This window comes from Clarias gariepinus, chromosome 2 (assembly GCF_024256425.1).
Source record: "Clarias gariepinus isolate MV-2021 ecotype Netherlands chromosome 2, CGAR_prim_01v2, whole genome shotgun sequence".
In the NCBI taxonomy this organism is placed as follows: domain Eukaryota; kingdom Metazoa; phylum Chordata; class Actinopteri; order Siluriformes; family Clariidae; genus Clarias; species Clarias gariepinus.
In genome coordinates this window covers 3,409,418-3,433,882 of record NC_071101.1, presented here as the reverse complement: position 1 = coordinate 3,433,882, position 24,465 = coordinate 3,409,418, and the positions used below count along the sequence as shown (strand labels likewise).

Genomic DNA, 24,465 nt, shown 5'->3' with positions numbered 1-24,465 from the left:
TCTATAAGGAGTATAACAATTTAATATCTAGCCTTTAACATTTACAGGACGTTGTCATCATTGATTTTACACTCCCAGTGCTGTTAATTAAAATCTTCTTCAACCGGCTTATAGATATCTTAAAGCTCCTGTTCACTGGGAACTGATCATTTTACATCGCATCTGTAAGGCTTCACACACACAGTCCTGTACACAGCTGTAGGTCACACTTATGTTTCTCCACAGAAGAGCTGGACGAGTAAACATGAGACGAGGGACAGGACCAGGACCAGTGGATGAGGACTCTTCATTACTGCAGAGAGACAGAAATGAGTTTTAGTTATTATTTTTAACTAGAACTGGGCTTATTGTTGCTGTGTTTCTCAAATATTCTGTTAAAGATGATAGAGTGGGCTTGATCCTGAAGTCCACACCTCCTGCTGTAAGGATTTCCTCCCTACACTGTTTCCTTACTAAAGAGTAAACATGAGAGCAGGGACGCGACCAACACCAGCGGGTAGAGTAAGTTCATGCTGGCAGAATCTGGAAAATAATTCAGAAACCTAAAGTCATGTACATAAAAAAAGTTTATTTCTGTAGGATTTTAGTTTTTAAGGGTATAACATTAGCTCACCACTCAGAATTGTGGTTTCTGGACTTTCTTTAGGCACTAGCATGGGGGGGAAAAAAGAAAAACAATTCATATGTCATAATGTACAAACATGTACAGGCCATGATAGCAACTAATTAATCTGGTTACTAGGCTATCTGACAAAAGGTTAGCATGTTTATACCGTTCTAATAAAAAGACAGACTGGACACATTGAGAACGATCCTGTATTTAATAAATTTGTCTCAAACAAAAATAACTGTAAAGATAAAATTTGTAGCAACTTTGATTATCTATAAACAGTAATGCTGCCATTCAGTTTATTATGGAAAAATACTAGAGGGAAGTATATAAATAATTTTCATTTATTTGTTATTCCTCTATGAACCTACAGGTGGTGCTCTAACCTATTCCCACATTAGCAGGGAGCGCAGCATCCTGTGTGGTTGGAGTGAATTATTTCAGTTTGTTCAGAATTGTAACAAAATCATAACAAAATGAATATTAAAATTAGGATATTTCTCAAATTACAACAGAAATCGAATCGGTCCCTGGGTGTAGTGATAATATTGTGTGTATTATATTATATTTTGCCACTATTCCAGTCAACTAGAGACTAAAAGCAATACCATCCAATCAGAAACTGGATAAACTGTGTGTGTTAACGGAGAGACCGTTTAAAAATTAGCAAGGAACATCGCTAGTCACACTCACTGCTGTAAAGTAAAACAACAACAACAAAAAATAACCTTTGAAAACAATCGCGACAGAGAGTTTCTGTGTGTTTGTTTGGGAACCTGAAAGGAGTGGGCCTGTAAAGCCAAGAGAGAGAGAGTGTGTGTGTGTGTGTGTGTGTGTGTGTGCACTTATTCACTTACACCAACACACACACACACTCGCTTTTACAGCCCCCCTTCTCTCAGGTTCCCAAACAAACACACAAACTCTGCTCTATCGGGACTGTTTTCAAAAGTAAGGAGGTGATTATTTTTTTGTATTTATTTATTTTGTTGTTGTTTTACTTTACAGAAATGATTCCGTTCGTATGCGCTCATGCAAGTGTGACTAGCAATGTTCATTGCTAATTTTTTTTTTAAACGGTTTTAAAAACGGTCTCTCCGTTAATGTGTGTGTGTGTGCCTGTGCACGCACACCACACACACACACAGCGCGTGTGTGTGTATTCACCCAGCAGGGGAGACGATTACCTACCTACAATTCTGTAGAGCGAGAGAGAAAAAACGTTTGCTCAGTTGTGATCACGTGATGCTTTGTGTCAAAACAAGAAGCGCATGCGTGATACATGATACTCGGTGCTCGTAAACCAAGACAACGCTCGTTTTTCAAGCCAAAATGTATTAAAAATCTTTGCTCGTCTTGCGGAACACTCGTAAACCTAATTACTCGTAATCTAAGGTTCCACTGTACTTAATACACTTAAAATTGTGCTTTTGTACAATTTAGTTACAACTTAAATACACTTAGTACAAAATTAGTTGTTCCTAAATAGCAAACTTCAAGTATACTAGTCATTAGTCTGGAGCAAGTACATTTAAATATGCTTTGGCATGATAGGATTAAATATATTTAGCATACTTGTTCTTTACTTGTGAAAGCGTGCGCACGAGAGAGTAGTGCACTAAATATAAGTACATTTAAATTTAACTGATAATATAACGAGACTACGAATATAAAAAATTGTATTCTAATGTATATTTTCTGCACATTTGTACAATGATTATTTCGAGCATATCCTTTTTTTTAAATATACCAAAAATACATTGAAAAACAAAGTTTAAATAAGTATGCTTTGGAAATTAGATTAACCTTTCACTTAAAGTATATTTTCTAATAATATATTTTTGGAAAGTGTACTATAATACAATTATTTTAAAGTATATTTAAAGTTTAATTCCAAAATTTGGTGAAAGCATGATGTTAGTACACTTTTTTATATATTAACTGATAGGCGCCAACCAATTTAACCGTCTTTTGACTCAATTTGGAATTGAGACAGACACTTAAGGTTTTCTGACCAGTGCTGTCTAGAGGTGCCCAGGTCAAGGTGTAAATGAGTGATTGAGGGGGATCCAAAATTGTGGAACTCACTTCCACCAGATAAAAAGTTAAAAACAGACCTGGGGGAGGCTACAGCATGGCTCTGGATAATAGGGGGAGCACTTTACTACTACACCACTCATGACAAACTTGTTTACTCTTGCTTATTGTTTATACTAGAGCACGCTCCTTTTATCTGTAATTTGTTTTTAAAGTGTTATATAAATGTAGTTTGATTTGGTTTGATTCAAAATGCTCAAAGCATGTCTTTTCAGAATGTTTTTGATGTTTTCTGTTGTCTCCATCTTACACGCACATGCAATGCTCTGTAGTGCAGAAACTGGGATGTTGTCACTAAACTGCTTCTTATTATTCATCACTTGTCCAACCGTTTCTCATGTCCAGCTTTGTTTTCAGGTGTGTGTGTAATGATTGTGTCTTCGGACTCACCTTTACCATAGACTGAAAGTTCAATACGGCTGATTAGGAGTTCTTTTTGACCTATGTGAGCAGATCTCTTCCTACGTCTCACTATCTGGTAGCTGGTGTAGACTCCTGCATCTGTTACTTTTAGATTGTGTAACACCAGTGAACAGTTCCCCTTACGCAGCTCCTCCACAGGAACGTCCACACGACCCTCATATCCCTCATCCTGATACGACCTCTCACCCAGTCGCTCAAACACAATCTCAGAATCAATGCCCCATCTAATATACAGTCTGTCAGTGTCTACACTCGTCAGTTGACACGGCAGGACAGCTGTAGAACCCACTGGGCCAGATACACTGATCTCAGGTTCTGCAGAGAGGAGGTCTGAGACGGGAAATTATAATATAGATTAATCTGGACAACACTCTTATTTAAAAAAAAAAAAAATTATGTCTGTCTTACCCACACAGATGCTAATCCACATGATGTAGATGCAAGATTTCGTAATATAAATGTTGTTCATGCTTCCTCCATTTTTTTTATATTTACTATAAAAAACAAAAAGCAGGTGTTAAAAAATAAAATATGAACACACCATTGAGTGCTTACTGTTATTTGTCCATAATTTATCTTTATTAATCAGGGGAGCTACTTTGTGGGATGACTTACACACACACACACACACACTACCGGAATCACTACTCTAATCAGATTCACTATCCGCACTGCTATAACCTTTTACATTTTTTTACACTTTACTACATTCAGACACAGAGTTAAAAAAAATGCTTTATGTGCGCACATACACATGTGGTCACAATCTTATAATAAACAGTGCATGTGCACACGGCCTATATGTGTGACGCACGTGCACTGAGACTGAGCATGAAAGACGATTGCCCAAAATCCCGCAGCACAAGAAAGAAGAACCATTGGCTCAGTTGTGATCATCAGACTAAGCACATATATACTACTTGTATATCAAGACCTCCTTCATTTAGCAAGTTAAAATGTATTTACAAATTTTGCTCATCTTGCAAAATACTGAGTTACTCACTATCCAAGGTTACATCGTTTATATAAAATTGCTCGCTTATCTGAAGTATTTTTTATACATTTAACACACTGCATGTGTTCTTGATTCTCTGTGTAATAAAAGGTTAAATACATTTCCACACTACTGAATAAACAGTTGGTAATTAATCCCCCTACATGAGTTAAAGTACAGAATGCATTTTTTTCCATAAATGTACTGATTGCTCTATTACTTGCTTGTGTTTTTTTTCCTAGGAATGACATGTAAACGCTGACTATAAACAACAGACCAGACTGTATAAGTACAATTTTATATAAGAATATAATTTATCAATTACTCCATAAATATAAAAATAGACATTTACCACTAAGTGATGAGAGCTTTCCAAATCCAACAATCCAATAAATACGTTAAAATGTGATAAATGCGATACTCCTGATCTATAAATGGTGACACAGGCGGGTATTTAATCAAGCTGAAACTTTCTCCTCCAGATGAAGAGCTGAGAATCACACAAACCCACACTGATAACCTCAGGTCAGGATATAAACTCCTCACTTACTCTACTCTTCTCTTTCCCATTCTCTCCCGCTCCTTCTGCTTGGAATACTAAAAGTATCTTTTGGACATCAAGCTGACTGACTGGAACGCTAGACAATCATAAGAGGATAAAAACGTTAAGCCCAATCCCAATTCTACCCCTTACCCCTACACTTACTCCGTTTGGCGCGTTCACGTGAAGGGGTAGGGGTGTCTCATTTCTCTTTTGGTTGGAGGGGTAGGGGTAAGGGGAAGGGTCAGATAGCCCTCCAAACAAAGATTTTTCGGGACCTCACTTCAAATGAAGGGCTAACGAAATTTTAGTGTGCCATAGGGAAGTCCGGAGGCTGTACAAATCGAGGCTATGACAAGCCATTTAATCAATAGTTGCCAATTCCACTTAAACCTCTCAGACCCTGTGTTCCAATCTGTAAACATTACTTTTTGGGTTCACAGCACCTTTAAATTCATTCTGTTCAACTCAGACATGTTGTTCCTACATTATAGCATCATCCAATGGTAGCTTAGACATGTTCTCACATTATAGCATCATCCAATGGTAGCAAAAGCGCAGTACATTAATGAGTAGAAACACAAGAGTGTCAAACTCAGTTTCCTATTTAAAGACAATGCTTAGATTTTATCATCAGGTTCTACTAATATCAAATATATTTTAAAAAAAGAATTAACAAAATGCATGCAAAATTAAAACTCAAGTCTTAAGAGGTTAACATGTATTTCAGATTTGACAGGAGGCAAATGGCTGGTAAACAAGTATAAATATAACTAAATTCCAAAGGAATAAATACACTCCAGCCGGAAAGGGGGTGGGGGGGGGAAGGAGTGGTTGGAGGTTTAGTGTGACTGCATCAGTGTAGCTGTTTATGGTTTCAGGAGAGTCTTCTGTTATTTATATTAGCACTGCTCCTTTAACAGAGGAGAAATAGGTTTAAGAAATAGGTTTTTTTTAGCCTAGACACTGAGACTGTGTCTGAGTCCCGAAACATTAATTGAAAGACTATGCCATAACTTTGGGACTAGCCCCTACTGTAGTTTACATAACATGTGGTACTGACAGGCAGCCTGCATCCTTTGATTGATGTCTTCTCCACTCACATTGATCACTCAGATTTGTTGATGGTGGAGTGATTGGTGACTGGGGACCGGGTGACGGTCCTGGCCTCAGCTAATGCAGAGAGCTGTTCTCTATGAGGACTTCTAACTGCAGTTGGTCAATCGTTCAGAACTGGAATTTCCTACAGTTTACCTGAGCCTCCAATAACGAACTGAACTAAACATATTAAGTTAAACACATCTCCTGTTATATTGAGCTTCCAGCTTCTACCAGACAGTATGACTGCAGATCAATCCCTGCTATCTGTTATCACCCGAATGAGGATGGATTCACTACTGATATCTCAAGGAGTTTTTCCTTGGCTCCCTCCGGTTCAGCTTGTTCATCAGGAACTATTAAATAATTTTGATTCATATACATTTTTTACATTTCATGCACATTTCCATAACTTTCTTTTGATTCTATAAAGCTGTTAAAGCTATAATGTTCTAATCATCATTAATTAAAAATAAATAAATAAATAAATAAATAAAGGTAAAAGCCATCAGATGTCCAGTTTACACATAAAAGAAAAAAAATTAGAGCAAAAGACAAAGATGTGCAGCTGTGTCATCACTTAATGAGTATAATATATAGTATGTAATGAAACAAGGTAGGATAGCACTTATGTTTGCTAACCCGCCCTGTTCTGCTGCTAGCTTACTTAACACTGGACATGATTTTCATAGTGTCACACAGTGCTGAACGGTCAATAAGGGGCTCTGGGGCGCCGCCTCCTCAAAGTTAGGCAGAAAAGAATGCTACTTTAACTTGCAATTATTTAACATAATAATTGTTTATAATAATGAGATAAAGTCATTTAGTCACAATATTCCGCTGTTTGTGTTCGTGGGGTGCCGGACAAACGAGTGTCTATGTAGGCACGTAAATTTTTGAAAAGCATGTGATTTGAGGCTGAGCTCTTATTGGATTTTTTCTAATTACCCTTGCGGCGGAGCACTGTGCGCCCCGAACCCTCCCACTTTTGTTTTTAGCGAATCAATTTTGGTTTTAAATATTTGGGCTTATGTGATTGGACCATTCTCAATGGTCAGCAGATTGTTAGTTATGTATTGTATGTATTTAATAGTGATTGATGTGGAAGCCAGATAAATATGAGAGAAAATTCTGTAGTTTCTTTGCTTAAAAAAAAAAAGCAGCAGTCAAGTGATCACGGTCTAGCTTACACTCAGTGCTTTCCCAGCCATTCTTTTTTTTACGCTCCCTATAATTCCGCTCACCGCCCACGGTTTCTCGCGACTAGACCAGCAGAGTTTAGGGGCCGGTTCGGTGCTTATTTTAGAGCGCTGGCACCAATTTTTTTCTGTGGAAAAGCGGCACTGGTTCCAAAATTGGGAACCTGTACGGAACCGGCACGGGAACCAGAGTAGTGGAAAAGGGGTACTAAGTTCACGGCATACGGTATGTCCTGATCAAGTCCTCCTTGATAGTAAAAGGTTTCTTCGTCTTAGCAACGAGGTTGTAATGATCAGATTAATTCTATAACCCGAGTTACACCAATAAGAGAAAGCTTTATCTTAATGAGCTTTAATGCTTTAAAACCCAGTGAGCAAGAACGACACCATAACGACCAATTATCAAAAACCAAAAGTGTATGCACAATCAGAAAAAAAACAAAACATCTTCCTAGTTGTGTTTGACTGATGGCGCTTAGTAGTCTAGTAACTACACTTTTTGTAAGTCGCTCTGGACAAGAGCATCTGCTAAATGCCTAAATGTAAATGTAAAATGGTCACAGGCAAATAAAACCTTCTGTCACATCTGAGCCACCTCAGTCCTGGGGAAAGAGATCTGGCTCGCCGGATTACTGAGCTGCCGCTTTGTCTCCCCCTAGTGTGTCATCACTAAATCAAGTTCACCTGTGTCCACCACTGTATCCCTATTTAAGATCACCGTTGTGCACACTCATGGTTGTCCCTGTGATGTTTTGTGTTTGCTTTGTTTATTTCTAGCCCGCCTGCAGACCCAGCCTGGGAAGTCACTAGCCACTTAGTGTGAACGTGGTTATTTTGCTTTCTTTTCTTGTTTTGTTACCAATTGAATAAACTCTGTTCTACTTTTCCCTGCGTCTGCTTCCTTAACATCGAGCCGGCTTGCTATTTAAACATGCCCTTTATGTGTCTGTGCTACAAGGTCAGCCATTAGGTATGACGCTCTTGGCGCACTCTCAGTAAGTGCTGAGAAAAAAAAAAACTCATGTCTTTTCTTTTATAACGTTGTGCTTCATAGCCTCATTTGCTAGCCTGTCGCCACATATTATGCAGAGTGGGTTTGGTGCAATCCTGTAGCGATAAACCCATATTTTAACTCCTAAATATGTCTTTTAAATGCAGATTTCTTTTTCTTGTGATCAATAAAATATTTTTTAACCAGTATTTGTGTCTAGTGTAGTAGATCTAGTGTCTGTAGCAGCAGCTTCAACTCTTAATTTTCATCCTTTCTATACACCATTAAACACCAAGTCTTACCCTGGAAGAAGAAAGAAAGAGCTGTGTGTGTGTGTGTGTGTGTGTGTATCCTCACTGGTGATAACTTTGCCTTTTTAAAGACAGTAGAGGCATTTCCTCTTTCAAGAGCCCTAGTGCCGTATATGGTCAGTTCTATTTTCCATGTTCCTCATCATGATGTGTGCTTTTTTTAAAACAGAAAAATGATACAGAAGCACAAATAGCCTTTGCTGCAGGAATCATAGCATCTCAGTTTTCATTTCAAACTCAGTGACATTTTTAGTGTGTCTGGTGTCCTGGGAGAATTTCTATTCAGGTCAACCCCATACTCCCTCCCCACCCCCAAAAATGTTGTCTCTAAACTGTGGCTCATATCATATATGTGATATCAGATACAATGTGATTGTTATTTTATTGTAATGGTTTTGCTGCCAGCTATGGACATTATCATATTTAACGCCAGTGGCAGCTGATAATTTTTTTTAGAGAAGGCGCAAGCAAAATGAAAATTAAACTTTTAATAAATAATTGCCTGTAAATAACCATAAGAAGTGCTGAAAAAGCACGGAGTGTAAGCTAGGCCGTGATCTTGGCGGACCTTCAGTCTTGACTGTGACCTTTATGTCAGCCCTTATGACTTCCACGAACAAAAAAAACAGATCCTGCAGACACCTTTCACTCCTGGGTTAGAGAGAGAGAATAAACACCAAACATATAAGTATCACAGGGACAACCATAAGTGTGCACAACGGTGATCAGACAAAAGGGCTCCGGGCTCGGCTGGCTTAAATAGGGATACACAGGGGTGGACACAGGTGAACTTGATTTAGTGATGACAAAAATAAAGGATGACAATTACACACATAGACACACTAGGGGGAGACAAAGCGGCGGCTCAGTAATCCGGCGAGCCAGATCTCTTTCCCCAGGACTGAGGTGGCTCAGGTGTGACAGAAGGTTTTATTCGCCTGTGACCATTGTGCATACACTTTTGGTTTTTGATAATTGGTCGTTATGGTGTCGTTCTTGCTCACTGGGTTTTAAAGCATTGAAGCTCATTAAGATAAAGCTTTTTTTTTTGTTGGTGTAACTCGGGTTATAGAATTAATCTGATCATTACAACCTCGTTGCTAAGATGAAGAAATCTTTTACTATCAAGGGGGACTTGATCAGGACATACTGTATGCCGTGAACTTCTAGAATACCCCTTTTCCACTGCTCTGAGGAAATAAGAGAAGAACTAACAGTCGCAGGCTTCACACAAACAACCGACCAAATAGTGAATAAGCTAATAGTCTATGGTGATCTCTTTCAGCGGTTATAACACGTCGAATAAGCTGCCTTTGGATACTGAAATACATTTTCAAAGTTTGGAGAATAACCAGTAAACTGACTTCAGAAACTTCCATGTTCATTTCTGTTTAGTGGGCGTGGCCTGTGACATATTATCATGCAGCTCCCACTAGACAGGAGCTCAGCGGGAGCTGCATGATAACGGCACCTGGAACCAGCACCAGTGTAGTGGAAATGAGGTAGAAGAGGCTGCAGTTAAAAAGATTCCTCTTACGGTTAGCACCAAATAACCTATTTAAGATTTTGTAAGGAATCATAGACAAATTTTAAGAAGTACTTTTATTAACTGTAGATATCATAATTGCAGAAAATTAAAACTCCTTTGTGATTCCTCATGCACGTTGTTTGAGTCAAGACCTTTTATAATTATTCTACCATTACGCAGCGAAGTTTGTCCAATAATCTGTTAAATACTAATACACATATCTTACCTATGCGGTTTCATGCGGTGGCCGTAATTGGTCGTAATTGGTAAGTACGGTTCATCATGATTCACCTCGCATTGGTGAGATAAGCGTATAACAGCAGGAATAACAGAAGGGGTGGGTTATCGGGGGCGGGGCTTGTAGAACAACTTTCACACACTAACGGATTGGGAATGACTGCTGTCTGGCTCACGGATTACATAAATTGTCTGAATAACGGATTACATTTTTGAAAAAATAACTAAACTGAGCACTTACAGTAAATAGCGGACATAAAGTGTTAGATTACTCATGACATCAAAAAAGTAATCCAAATACTCTAACGCGTTTCACCCAGCACTGATCGTAATACATATTTATTTTTTAAAACCTGCCTCTGTTTGTTGTAATAAATCTTCACACATTGAGGACACCATGACCAACATTTGCATCATGTGGATCAGCGTGGGTAAGGCACATTATTAAAAAAAAAAAATAGATGAAACATGGAGGTAAAATTTTTAATTTATAAATAAGTGCACTGTAATCTGAATTAATTAGGATTTAATAAAAATTTTATAAACAGAGGCCTGTTTAGATTAATCTATATTCTAATTTCCCATCTCAGACCTCCTCTTTGCAGAAAGTAAGATCAGTGTATCTGGCCCAGTAGGTTCTACAGCTGTCCTGTCGTGTCAACTGACAAGTGTAGACATTTATTAGATGAAACACTGAATCTGAGATTGTGTTTGAGCGAGTGGGTGTGGATCAGGGTGAGGGATATGAGGGTCGTGTGGACGTTTCTGTGGAGGAGCTGCGTAAGGGGAACTATTCCTTGGTGTTACACAATCTGGCCCATTTACTAATGCAGGAGTCTACACCAGCTACCAGACAGTGAGACAATTCAATTCAATTCAATTCAATTTTATTTATATAGCGCTTTTAACAATGGTCATTGTCCCAAAGCAGCTTCACAAAAAAAAATTAAAGATTTTTTTTTTTAGAAAAGAAAAGAAAAGAAAATATTTGGAAGTGTGTATGTGTGAGAAAAATGTGTCTAGATAATAATTAAATGAATGAATGATGAATGAAATGTCTCTGATGAGCAAGCCAAGGGTGACGGCGACAGTGGCAAGGAAAAACTCCCTGAGATGGCAATAGGAAGAAACCTTGAGAGGAACCAGACTCAACAGGGAACCCATCCTCATCTGGGTGATAACCGATAGAAATAACATCAAGTGTGTTGTGCAGGTGAAAGTTCAATATATCAGAAGTTGTGTAGATTCAGTTCAGCAGTAGGTGCAGAGGGCAGATGGGGTCAGATCACTGGAAGCACAGGAGCAGGATGTGTAGCTCCAGCCATCATAAAGCAGAATCTAGCTGGAGCAGGTCCTTCTCAAGATGCCTTAGAAACCTCGCAGGGTTGGCCTTTGTCTACTGAAGCTGGCACAATCTCCAGATGTCTCAGGATGGGTAGAAAAGTACAGAAAAGATGGAGAGAATTAGCGTAGTTGCCATTCAGGATAGGTGTACTGGAGTATGAGGTTATGGGATGAGTTACGCGTATGCCAGATTAAAGAGATGCGTCTTGAGCCTACTTTTGAATTGGGAAACCGTGTCTGCTCCCCGAACAGTGTCTGGAAGGCTATTCCAAAGCTTTGGAGCCAAATATGAAAATGCCCTGCCCCCTTTTGTAGATTTTAAAATTCTGGGAATTACCAGAATTCCGGAGTTTTGTGATCTTAAGGGATGTGGTGGATTATAGCGTATTAAAAGACTGGTTAGGTATGAGGGAGCTAAACCATTTAAAGCCTTGTATGTAAGTAGTACTATTTTGTAATTAATTCTAAATTGAACAGGTAGCCAGTGCAGGGATGATAATACAGGTGTTATATGATCATATTTTCTGGATCTAGTGAGAACCCTGGCGGCTGCATTTTGGACTAACTGTAGCTTGTTTATTGAGGATGCAGGACAACCACCTAGTAATGCATTACAATAGTCCAGTCTGGAGGTCATGAATGCGTGAACTAGCTTTTCTGCATCAGATACGGATAGGATACTCCTAAGTTTGGCAATATTTCTAAGATGGAAAAAGGCTGTTTTTGTGATATTGGAAATATGATTTTCAAAAGACAAGTTACTGTCTAATATCACGCCCAGGTCTTTTACTGTTGAGCTAGTAGTAACAGTACATCCTTCTAAACGCAGGCTGAATTGTGAAAGCTGTTGTGTGCTGGTTTTTGGGCAGATGAGCAATATCTCTGTCTTATCTGAATTTAGTAAAAGAAAGTTATTGGTCATCCAATCTTTTATGTCCTGGACACACTCTGTTAATCTAGACAACTTGGGTATTTCATCTGGTTTTGTTGAGATGTATAATTGGGTATCATCAGCATAACAATGGAAACTAATCCCATGCCTTCTAATGATGTTTCCCAGGGGAAGCATGTAAATTGAGAACAGGAGAGGTCCTAAAACTGACCCTTGTGGGACCCCATATTTCACTGGCTTTACACCAGATGGTACTCCATTTAGATCTACAAAATGGTATCGATCAGACAGGTATGATCTAAACCATTTTAATGCCTGCCCCTGAATACCTATATGATTTTGTAGGCGGTCTATGAGAATATTATGATCTATGGTGTCGAATGCAGCATTTAGATCAAGTAAGACTAGTATTGAGATGCAGCCTTGGTCTGAAGCTAAAAACAAGTCGTTTGCAATCTTAACTAGTGCAGTTTCTGTACTATGATGGGGCCTGAAACCTGACTGAAATTCTTCTAGGATGTTGTTTTCCTGCAAGAATGTGCATATTTGAGCTGATACTACTTTTTCTAATATTTTTGATATGAACGGAAGGTTTTAAATCGGTCTATAATTTTTTATTTCATTCGCGTCCAAATTAGATTTTTTAAGAAGCGGCTTAATAACTGCCAGCTTCAAAGGTTTAGGGACGTGACCTAGATATAATGAAGAATTAATAATGTTTAGAAGTGGCTCTCCAACTGTAAGCATCACTTCTTTTAAAAATCTGGTTGGTATTGGGTCTAACAGGCACGTTGTTGATTTAGCTGAGGTGATAAGTTTACACAGCTCTTCCTGTCCTATACCTGTAAAGCACTGAAAATCTAAATGTGAAGCTCTAGGCTGAACTAGATCATGAGATGCTATTAGAGGTTGAACCTCTGTTATTTTCTTCCTTATGCTATCGATTTTTTCATTAAAGAAGTCCATAAAATCTTTACTATTAAAATGTTGTGGAGTACTCTCTGCAGGCATCTTAGGTTTTGTTAGGCAGGCTACTGTACTAAATAAGAACTTGGGATTGTTTTGGTTTCTTGCTATCAGTTGGCTAAGATGCTCGGTCCTAGCGGTTTTTAGAGCCCGTCTATAGCTGCACATACTGTCTTTAAACGCAATTCGAAAAACTTCAAATTTAGTTTTTCTCCATTTTCGCTCAAGGTTACGGGTTGCTCTCTTTAGGGCGCGAGTATAACTATTGTACCAAGGAGCAAGTGTTTTATCTCTGACTTTTTTTTAATCTGATGGGAGCAACAGTGTCTAATGTACTGGTAAAAATAGTACCCATGCTGCTGGTCACTTCGTCTAGATCGTCTGCATTTAGGGGTCTAATAAGAATTTGGGACAGATCCGGTAGATTACTTGTGAATCTGTCTTTAGTAGTCGGATTCATATTTCTAACAAATCGATAACGTGGAGAGACACAGCTAATCTGTTCTACGGGTAGAGTATATATCAGGAGGTGATGATCTGTGATATCATCACTTTGAGTTAAAATCTCTATATTAGTGACATCTATACCATGAGATATAATTAAATCTAGTGTATGATTACAGCGGTGAGTTGATCTATTTATATTTTGTTTAACCCCAAAGGAATTTAGTAAGTCCATAAATGCGAGGGCTAAAGTGTCGTTAGCATCATCTACATGAATGTTAAAGTCACCTACTATCAACACTTTGTCAGAGTTAACAATTAGGTCTGATAGCAGATGTCCAAATTCTTTTAGAAAATCGGCATATGGCCCTGGGGGTCTGTACACGGTGGCCAGAGTAAAATATAGCGCGGGTTTATTATGTATTTCATTAAGTGCAACATTAATGACGAGCACTTCAAATGAGTTAAACAAGAGATCACCAAGAGATCTGCCCGTGTTAGCGAGGAACAGACGTTGGTATTTCAGCAGCTCCCACAGGTGAGTCAGTATCTACCTTTCCCTTATTTTAATCAGTTATGAATAATTAACAGTCTGTTACAGAACATTAGAGGTGTAAGTAGCACTGACTTTTAAAATTCCACTTTAGGAATTACAGTCATTTTTACCCAGTCCCTCATTTTCACAGGCTCAAAAGTAATGGGACACCTGAGTGATGCGCAGTGTAAAGGCCAGTTGTTGCTGTTCCTCAGTTATCTCATGACAGATTAAGGAGATAAAAGGTGTGGAGTTGATTGAGAGTGTTGAATGTGTATTTGGTAGATGTTGATGAGACTGTCAGTACACAGTGTAAAGAGGTGCTGATGCAGGTGAAGGAGCTCATCATAAAAATGCATGCTCCAGACTCTTGGAGTTTACTTCTATTAAAGATGTGTTGTTTAATCATTCAGCCCCAGAAAAAGCTCAGTTAAAAGAAATCACTGAAAGACCAGAATTGTCCAGATGTTCATGTTCATGAGTGTGTGTAAACTTTCAACCACAACTGTAACTAAAACTCTACCAACACCAACACCTCCTGACTCTCGGTCCAAGTATATCTCCAGTTTGGCCACAAACAAGTCGGAAGTACTGCGTTTATCGATTCTGGTGCCGCAGGTAACTTCATTGACTCTGCCTATGCCAAAAAATTAGGAATAAAACGCGAGGCATTATCCCAGCCGGTTCGGATCACTTCTTTTGACGGTCGGCCCTTATCATCTAGCCCCATCACCACCCAGACCCAACCCATCACCTTGGTCATTGACACACATCAAGAACAGATCCAACTTCACCTCACCACTATCTCATCACCACCCATCATTATCGGACATTCCAGGCTGCTGCAACACAAACCCCTCATTTCCTGGACCCAGGACCGAATTCTCCAATGAGGACCGACCTGCTCCGAACTCTGCCTACAAGCACTGGCTGGGACGTGCTCTAGGGATTCCGAGGCCCCCGACGTTGACACCAACGCCATTCCCACCGCCTACCAGGACTTGGCTGAAGTGTTTTGCAAAAAATGCGCCACACACCTTCCTCAGCATCGCCCCTACAATCTGCCGATTGACCTTAAGCTGGGCTCCGTACTTCCCTGCAGCCATCACTACTCCCTCTCAACCACCGAGACGCGGGCGATGGAGGAGTATGTGTAGAACGCCCTGCGCCAAGGTACCACCAGGCCCTCCTCGTCGCCAGCCGCTGCAGGGTTCTTCTTTGTAAAAAGAAAGGAGGTGAACTTCGCCTGTGTGCTGACTATCGGGGGCTAAATAACATCACTATTAAGAATTGAGATCCGCTGCCTCTTACCAACTCTGCCCTGGACGCCCTCTCTGGTGCCACCATTTTCACAAAGTTGGACCTTCGGTACGCCTACACCTTGGTGCGTATAAGAGAGAGCGATGAGTGGAAGATGGCATTCATCACACCAACTGACCATTTGCATACCTCAATGACATCCTCATTTACTCACGTACCGTTGACGAACACATCCAGCATGTGATTGCGCGTTCATCAACTGTACTGTAAGTGGGAGAAGTGCGCTTTTCACGACAGCTCCACCACGTTCCTGGGCTTTGTCATCTCGCCCCGGGGTGTGGCCATGGACCCGCAGAAACTCAAAGTTGTGCTTCATTGGCCCCTACCCAAGACCCTTAAGCAACTTCAATGGTTTCTCGAGTTTGCAAATTTCTGCTGTCGCTTTATCCGGGACTACAGTACGGTTGCAGCACCCCTGACCACTCTAACCCATCCATCATCTCGCCCTTTCTGCCTCAACTCCACCGCCATCTCCGCCTTCCAGGAACTCTGTCTGTGCTTCACCACCGCTCCAATTCTTCCCCATCCAGATGCAAGCAAACCATTCGTTGTGGACGTGGACGCCTCAGATGTGGGCGCTGGGGCTGTTCTCTCCCAGCGAGGTCCAGATCAGAAACTACACCCCTGTAGTTTCTTTTCCAAAAATTTTTTACGCCACTCAGCAGCAATACAGAGTAAGGAACCCTTGCCTGTCCTCCGCCCGTCAAAAATCATCGCACCTCTCCGTTGGGACTTGGAAACAAGGGCTCGCCAGGCACAGGCAACGGAGAACGAACCGGCAGGCGCGCCGCCTGGACGTCTCTACGTGCCTCTAACCATGAAGTCATGTAGTGGGGCCACACTTCACCTATCGCCGGGCACCCAGGCAGCCGACGCACCCTTCAATTCATCCAGCGCGCTTTCTGGTGGCCCTCCATGGCCCTTGACATCGATGAGTTCGTCCAGGTGTTGTGAGTCATTGGCCCCTACCCAACAACAGTGTGTGCCAGGGCAAAGGACACCAACCAGCTGACACCGGGAGAACTCCAATCACTTCCTGTCCCTCGTCGGCTCTGGTCGCACATTGCTGTTGATTTCATCACGGGCCTGCCGGTGAGGCAGGAAAAACCACCATAATGACCATCATTGATCGGTTCTCCATAGCCGTGCATCTGGTGGCCCTTATCGTACTCCCGCCAGCTAAAAACACCGCAGAGCTGATATTAGAGCACGTAGTCCGCCTTCATGAGTTCCCTAAAGACATCGTCTCGGACAGAGGGCCCCAGTTCACTGCCCGGTTCTGGAAGGCCTTCTGCCGTCTGATCAATTCCACCTGTAGTGTAATCTTCTGTAATATTCTGGGTACCATCCCCAGACCAACGGTCAGACTGAGCGGGCCAACCAACAACTGGAGCGCTCCTGGGCTCGCTACCTCCTATGGGCTGAGTTATCACACAATCTTCATGTCACATCTGCCATAAATCTCAGTCCGTCTTAACGCTTTCCAGCCTCCGATGTTCGAACACCAAGAACCGGAGGTTGACGTACCATCGGCCCAACAAGCCATCCACCAAGCCAACACCCGCTATGCCACCCAACATCGCCGTCGAGACTCTCTGGGACGGTTGTATAACGTAGGTGACAAGGTGTGGCTAAATCTTCACCTCCATACCGAATCAAAAAAAAAAATCACCCAGGTTTATCGGTCCATATCGCATCCACCTTAGAATCAACCCTGTCACCTATCGTCTCCAGCTGCCTGCGGTGCTCTGAATTCATCTGGTATTTCACACATCCCTTCACTACATCACCCATGGTTATGTTTTGCAATATGCATGATCTGGAGGACTGAGGATATCCACAGATGATTATAATTATTAAGGGTTTCTGTATTTAATCAAAGACATTACAGCAGTATTTGTTATAACAGTCGACTGTCAGAAGGTTACAATTGCTACCGAACTAAAGTCTTATTTATTAATTACTGAGGCACTGTTTTCACTACAAGTTTTAAGATTCTGAAACTTTTGTAATGTACTCTGAACTCAGCATTAGTGAAACTGAACTTGAACAGGACTTTGTTCTTCTTACAGCATGGTGTATCAAATGATCCAAACATCTGCACTTTACTCTTGAGTTAAGCTGGTGTGCAATTACAAGTCTATACACAATAACCATATAATGATATAGTATAATTACACCGCGTTTCAAATTATTACACAAATGATATCTTTCTCTAATTTTCATAATTAATCAATGCAATTGACAGTCAGTATAATTTTCAAGTCATCAACCATTAGGGTATAATTAAAATTTTATTGAACTAACCTCCTAATGATAACAATATTCATTTAAATATGAATTTTAGGCTTTCGTTGAATTTGCAGCATTCATTTTTCAGGTCATATTTACTGAAATCAAAGCTATTTAAATCAAGAACATCCTAACAGGGCATGTTACATCTTAACATAGGACCCCTTCTTTGATATCACCTTCCCAATTCTTGCATCCATTGAACTTGTGAGTTTTTGGACAGTTTCTGCTTGAATTTCTTTGCAGGATGTCAGAATAGCCTCCCAGAGCTGCTGTTTTCATTTGAACTGCCTCCTATCCTAGATCTTTTGCTTGAGGATGCTCCAAAGGTTCTCAATGGGGTTGAGGTCAGAGGAGGATGGTGGCCACACCATAAGTATTTATCTTTTATGCCCATAGCAGGCAATGACACAGTTATTCTTTGCAGCAAGAGATGGTGCATTGTCATGCATGAAGATGATTTTGCTACGAAAGGCACAGTTCTTCTTTTTGTACCATGGAAGAAAGTCAAAAACTCTATATACTTTGCAGAGGTCATTTTCACACCTTCAGGGACCCTAAAGGGGCCTACCAGCTCTCTCCATATGATTCCGGCCGAAAACATGACTCCACCAACAAATTGTTGACGTTGCAGCCTTGTTGAACATGGTAGCCGTTCACCAACCATCCACTACTCCATCCATCTGGACCACGACACTCATCAGTAAACAAAACTAAACAAAACTAGTCTTCATGTATGCCTGGGCCCACTGCAACCGTTTCTGCTTGTGAGCATTAGTTAAGCATGGCCGAATAGTGGGTTTATGCACAACTGCAAGCCCCTGAAGGATCCTACACCTTGAGGTTCACAGGACTCCAGAGGCACCAGCAGCTTTAAATACCTGTTTGCTGCTTTGTAATGGCATTTTAGCAGCTGCTCTTTTAATCCGATGAATTTGTCTGGCAGAAACCTTCCTCATTCTGCCTTTATCTGCACGAACCCGTCTGTGCTCGGAATCGACCACAAATGTCTTCACAGTACAATGATCACGCTTAAGTTTTCATGAAATATTTAATGTTTTCATACCTCGTCCAAGGCATTGCACTATTTAATGCTTTTCGACAACAGAGAGACTTTTTTTCTTTCTCATATTGGTTGAAACCTGTGGCCTGCATAATAATGTGGAACAACCTTTTTCAGTACTTTTCCTATAATTGGGTTTATCTGGCAAACTAATTATCACAGGTGTCTGAGATTCATTTTAATGATCCAAGGAGCTCTGAGACACAATACCATTGATGAGTTTAATTTAAAAAACGAACATTTAATGTTTATGACACTTAAATCCAATGTGCATAATAATTTGGAACGCAGTGTATAGTACCTAACTTCATTGGACTTCCCCCATGTTCCAATGACAAAGATATTCTATTCCATTCTATTCTATTCTATTCCATTCTTATCCTGTATTCTGTACTGTAGACTATATGTTCATTTATTTGCTCCTATTCAGTCTCAAATCAGAATTAAAATGCATATAAATACAATACAGTAGGTCTGGGTAGATATAAGTGTTTCTGGTCCACCACTCACTGAAGTTTTTCACCCTGATTACAAGACCAAAGTTCAGCTGAAACTCATATGAAGATTTAACCTTTCTACTGAGCTTCAGCAAGTTGGGATATTTAAAGGGGTCATCCAGACACATTTTTCATTAAATGTTAATGATCTTTAGGGTCCTAATGAAAAGTTTGTAATATATTTAATTAAAAATTCTCAATGGTTGTGTAAAAAAACACTACTTTTACCTGGTAAAAACTAGCTCTGTTCTCAGCAACCTATTTCAGTACATGCTCCTTTAAATGCTTAAGATCTCTGCTGAGCCCGCCCCCCCAGGGGCAATGCTTTGTGGGTAATGCAGTCCACTGAAAAACGCTGGAATATAGAGCCTGAGCCCGTTTTCTTAAGTCGTTTTTGGTTTAATTTAAGTACGGAACCTACGAGGAAGTTTGTAATATTGCCTGACAACGCAGAAATTAAAAGAATGGACATGCATCGACTCGATTTGTCTTTCTCATCACTGCATGGGCATGAATTAACGGGCTGTTAACGGGCTGCCGCGAGCAACAACAACAAAAGCGGAGAAACTTACTGAGAGAGATACGGACGCGAGACGTTCCCTTTTAAAGGCTACACTCGATGCTGCGTGAAAAAGCTATGGGAACGAGAGTGCCAAGGCTGTGTAGCGTGTGCGCACAAGGCCGAGAAGGTCTCAGAACTATGTCTGGGTAGCTGACTCGAGGACCTGTGGGCCCGGAGTAGCATGAACATCCGAACTATAAATGTAATAAATGTGTGCGGAGAGGACAAACCTCCGTGTCACACACTTGCTGCAGGGGAATACCTCTTGCTAGTGCAATAGATGAGGCGATCCCCCTGGTTGAATGAGCCCTGATTCCTAGAGGCGAAGTGAGCCCACGCGCCTCATAGGAGAGGGCAATAGCCCAGTGTAGTGGGGGCCACCCCCCGTTGCGGCCCCAGACCATGTAAAAGCTGCTTTGACTTACGCCACTAGCTGATGCAGTGGACGTAAATCTGAAGAGCACGTACTGGACAAAGTAAGTGAAGTCTTTCCTGCTCTGAAGCTGTAAAGGCGGAGGACAGAAGGCTTCAAAACAATAGGATGCATATTGGCAGATGTGTGCGGAGAGGACCAACCCACTGCATCACAGACTTGCTGCAAAGGAATACCTCTTGCTAGTGCAATTAATGAGGCGATTCCCCTGGTTGAATGAACCCTGATTCCTAGAGGCGAAGTGAGCCCACGCGCCTCATAGGAGAGGGCAATAGCTGTCCGATCCTCTTAGAGAGGTAACACCATTTAGAAAAACCATCTTAAGGGTCAGAAACCTGAGGCGCTGACTCTAGTGGTTTAACAAGGGGCACAAGCCAGAGGACAATTTTTTTCTGCAGAAACTCCAGCACTGAAACAATTCGGGAGTGGACTGGGTCTACCTGCTTCGTCATGCACCAACTTTCAAATACATTCTATTTGAGGGGAGGCAGTCCTAGTACTTAGAATAGTCTTAATTACGCTGGCTGGAAGACCAGCTTGACTTAGTAAAGAGAGTAGTAAAGGGGACATTTGCTGATCTTGCGAGGCAAAGAGGTCCACCTACGCTACATGAAATTTTCCCAGAATGTAAATCGCCCTAAAGGGACAGGAATCTGGTGCACTAGCTATTTAGCGGCGCGAGCACAGTCCGCCCTGGCGATTAATATATGAGACTGCCGTAGTGTTGTCCACCCGCACTAGGACATGGTAGTCTCAACTGCTGGAGGAAGTGCTTTAGGGCCTGAAATAGAGCCATGATTTTGAGGCAATTGATGTGCCGCGCAAAAAGATGGCCTCTCCAGCTCCCTTGGGCTGGACGGTCATTTAATGGATTCGACACGAGCGGGAGACAGCTGTGCCCGCTTACGCTCAAATTCCATGTGACACCCAAAAATGTTGTCCTCTAAACAGGAAAGAGCATGCTTTCATGGCATTGGATCTTAATCCTAGGAAACAAAGATTGGCTAGAACGACATGCTGATGTCGAAGCGCTAGCTACTGAGACTGGGCCAGCCAGTCATGTAATTCAATACGGATGCTCTGGAGTCGTAAGAGCCAGAACTACATCCATGTATTTTGTGTATGTGCGGGTGAAAAAGCTAGACCAAATGGAAGGACCCGATACTGGTAAGCTTCGCCCCCGAAAGCGAACCTCAGGAACCTCCTGTGTTGTGGCAATATTTCCATTGATTTATTTTTAGATAGTGGTAAAGCCCGCAAAATCTAAAATATTGGACGCAGCCCCCCGTTCCTCTTGCACTTTCCAGTTTCATGGAAGTGGAGACCACACCATTGAAACGCGGAGGGTGATGTGAGAACTGAATCCTGTAGTTTCTCTGTACAGTGCTTAGTGCCCAAGGAGATATACTTGGCAGTAGCTTCCACGCTGCCAGTTTCTCAGAAAGGGGCAAAGCTCAGCGGCTTGGTTAAACGGGGGGGATGTTGGATGTTCGGCATCCTGAAACACGGCAGGAAAAACCCGAAGAACTAACATTTTATTGGAGACTGGAGTTGCCCGAAACACAAGTGGTGGCGGAGCAAGAACACCAACCTCCTGGGGGTGCCAGGGAGAACACTTCATTCTTTAAAAGGAATTCTGCGTGCCTCTCCCCATTGGGGGGCCACCCCCCACGGTCCTGGGCACATGAACCTCAGGGCTTCTTTGTGAAGACAATATGCCAGTCTGACCTCTTTTGAGGCGGATTGCGTGACGCACCCCAATCTTGCGAGGGGGTGCCCAGCTCAAAAACACTCTCCTTGTGTGTTTCATGCCTCGCAACAGTCAGACCCGGTCGAGACTGGGTGGCCGACAGTCCCGACTCTTGAGCAAGGCGGGGAAGGAATTTCCCGAAGGCTTGTTTTATAACTTCGCCTCATGAACCTAGTGGCGACCGAGTTAACGACATCGCCAAGTAGGCCGGGAGGCGAGATGGGGCATCGAGGAGGATTACACGATCCTTCTCCTTAATGCCCCTGAGATTCAACCACAAATGCCTCTCCGCGGAGACCATAGCAGCCATAAAACGGCCGATAGCACAAGCCGTCTGCTTTGTTAGATGAAGAGACAAGTCTGTGGCCCGGCGTAAATCCAATACGCCTTACCTTGCAGAGCCCCGCCAGAACTCAAGTCTCTCAGCAGGTCAGCCTGGTAGGCGTGCAAAACCGCCATGGTGTGCAATGCGCCAACCTGACCTGCTGCCTGAAAAGCTTTTCCCTCCAGGGAAGATAAAAAGTCTACACAGCTTGAAAGGAAGTAATAGCTTTTCAGGAAGGATGATGTCCCAGAAGAGAGATAGCCTGGAAACGTCTCTTCTATCTGGGTGTCATCATATAACTCCGCGTTTCTACCTCAATTATATTTAAATAAATGAATAAGTTAATGGCAGGAAAACACGGGATGAATATAGCTTACTCCATGAAAGGGTTAACTCATATGGATATTGCTAAGAAAAGGGGAGAGAGCGTCGTTGAGGCTTCGCCCCCGGCCACCCGACAGAACCTGCCGTCTATGTTTTTATTTATTTATTTTTAAGTGCTTAGATGCTATTACCATCTTCGCGGAAGCAAAAGAGGATGTTTATCCTTGCCCATTCACAAGAAGCGCAGCGCGCGCTTGAGAGCGGACAGAGGGATTTCCCGATCTGATGAGAACGCGAAAGAAAGGAGTTTTTAAGTCCGTCTCTCACTGCTCTGCCGGATGCACGTGTTTAAGCCCCAGTAAAAGTGTAAAGTACGCAGTAAAGTGTAGAGATCGCCCTCCGATATGGATTATACACACGGAGGGACATCTCGTTTAAACTCATTATCGGTGAGTTAAACACTTATTTTGCTAGTTAGACACACACGCTCACAACTAGGTGAAGACAAGAATCTGAAGAATGTTTCCGGTTCACTCCTATTTATAACCTGCAGGTGCGTCCTATCAGATGACGTCACCTGACCGAGGTTATAAAAGCCAAAAATTTGGCGTGTTTGGTACACACATGCTTCACAACCGGCAACATGACAAGATGTTCCCATAGCGTTTTCACGCAGCATCGAGTGTAGCCTTTGAAAGGGAACACGAAGTTAGTACAGATCCATTTTTAGGAGCAGCTTCGTAGCAAAACCTGCTTTATATTGACCCGCGTTTATAAAGCAGTCTTGTGAAAAATGATTACATTTACATTTACATTTAGGCATTTGGCAGACGCTCTTATCCAGAGCGACTTACAAAAAGTGCTTTAATGTTTACAAAATTGGATACATACTTACACTGGGTTAACTAGGTTAATACTGTATGTGTGTGTGTGTGTGAGGTTTTATCCCCTCGGGGCTTGCCGTAGAAGGGCAAGAAAAGGCGCATGCGCACGTCCTGTTCTAGAGTGTCGGGTGTTAAAGTTTTTGTTTTTTTGGTGTGAAGAAAGGAGAATAAACAGTTGACAAGGATTTTTGTGTGCTCTCGTTTTTTTATTATTTTTATATTGCAAAGTGTCTAAGCGAACCCGGCGCGAATGCTCGGTCACACCATCTTCCTTTTAATCGACCGAAGGCATTTTCAACAACTACGCGTGCTCTGCAGATTTTCATGTTGTAGACCTGCTGTTCTGCTGTCAGGTGTCCAGTGTCAACGAATGGTTTTAAGAGCCAGTTCTGCATGGGATAGGCAGAGTCTCCTAGAATGTAGTAGCCAGCAGTCACCCCACCTATGTTTCTGGTGTTAGCTGGTATGTGGTTTCCACAGCTTGCCAACTCCCACAGTGTTGACAGTCTCAAAACCCGAGCATCATGCAGGCTTCCAGGCAGTCCTGTGAAAACATTCCAGAAAAGTCCCTTTCCATCCACAACACCTTGAAGGATGATGGAGTGCCAGCCTTTACGGTTGAAATAGTCACAGTGATATTTCTCTGGTGCTATGATGGGGATTTGTGATTCATCAATAGAACCAATACAGTGTGGGAGCCCCCACCTGTTCTCAATGTAGGCAGCCATTTCTTTAAACTTTTCCTGATCAGGATAACGAATTAGCTCTGGGACCAACAGGGTTTCTGCTGCTGCACAGAACTCCT

At 41.8% G+C, this 24,465-nt stretch overlaps 1 protein-coding gene across 1 annotated transcript; it reads right to left on the bottom strand.

The window, feature by feature from the left end:
- Window positions 1-2,805: 2,805 nt before the first annotated feature.
- On the bottom strand, window positions 2,806-3,610 carry LOC128511738 (CD276 antigen homolog). The gene is made up of 2 exons (XM_053484714.1): window positions 3,539-3,610; window positions 2,806-3,460 (listed from the first exon to the last, which is right to left on the bottom strand). The coding sequence occupies exons 1-2, from the start codon at window positions 3,597-3,599 to the stop codon at window positions 3,024-3,026; spliced, it is 498 nt and encodes a 165-aa protein (XP_053340689.1). The 5' UTR covers window positions 3,600-3,610; the 3' UTR covers window positions 2,806-3,023.
- Window positions 3,611-24,465: the final 20,855 nt, after the last annotated feature.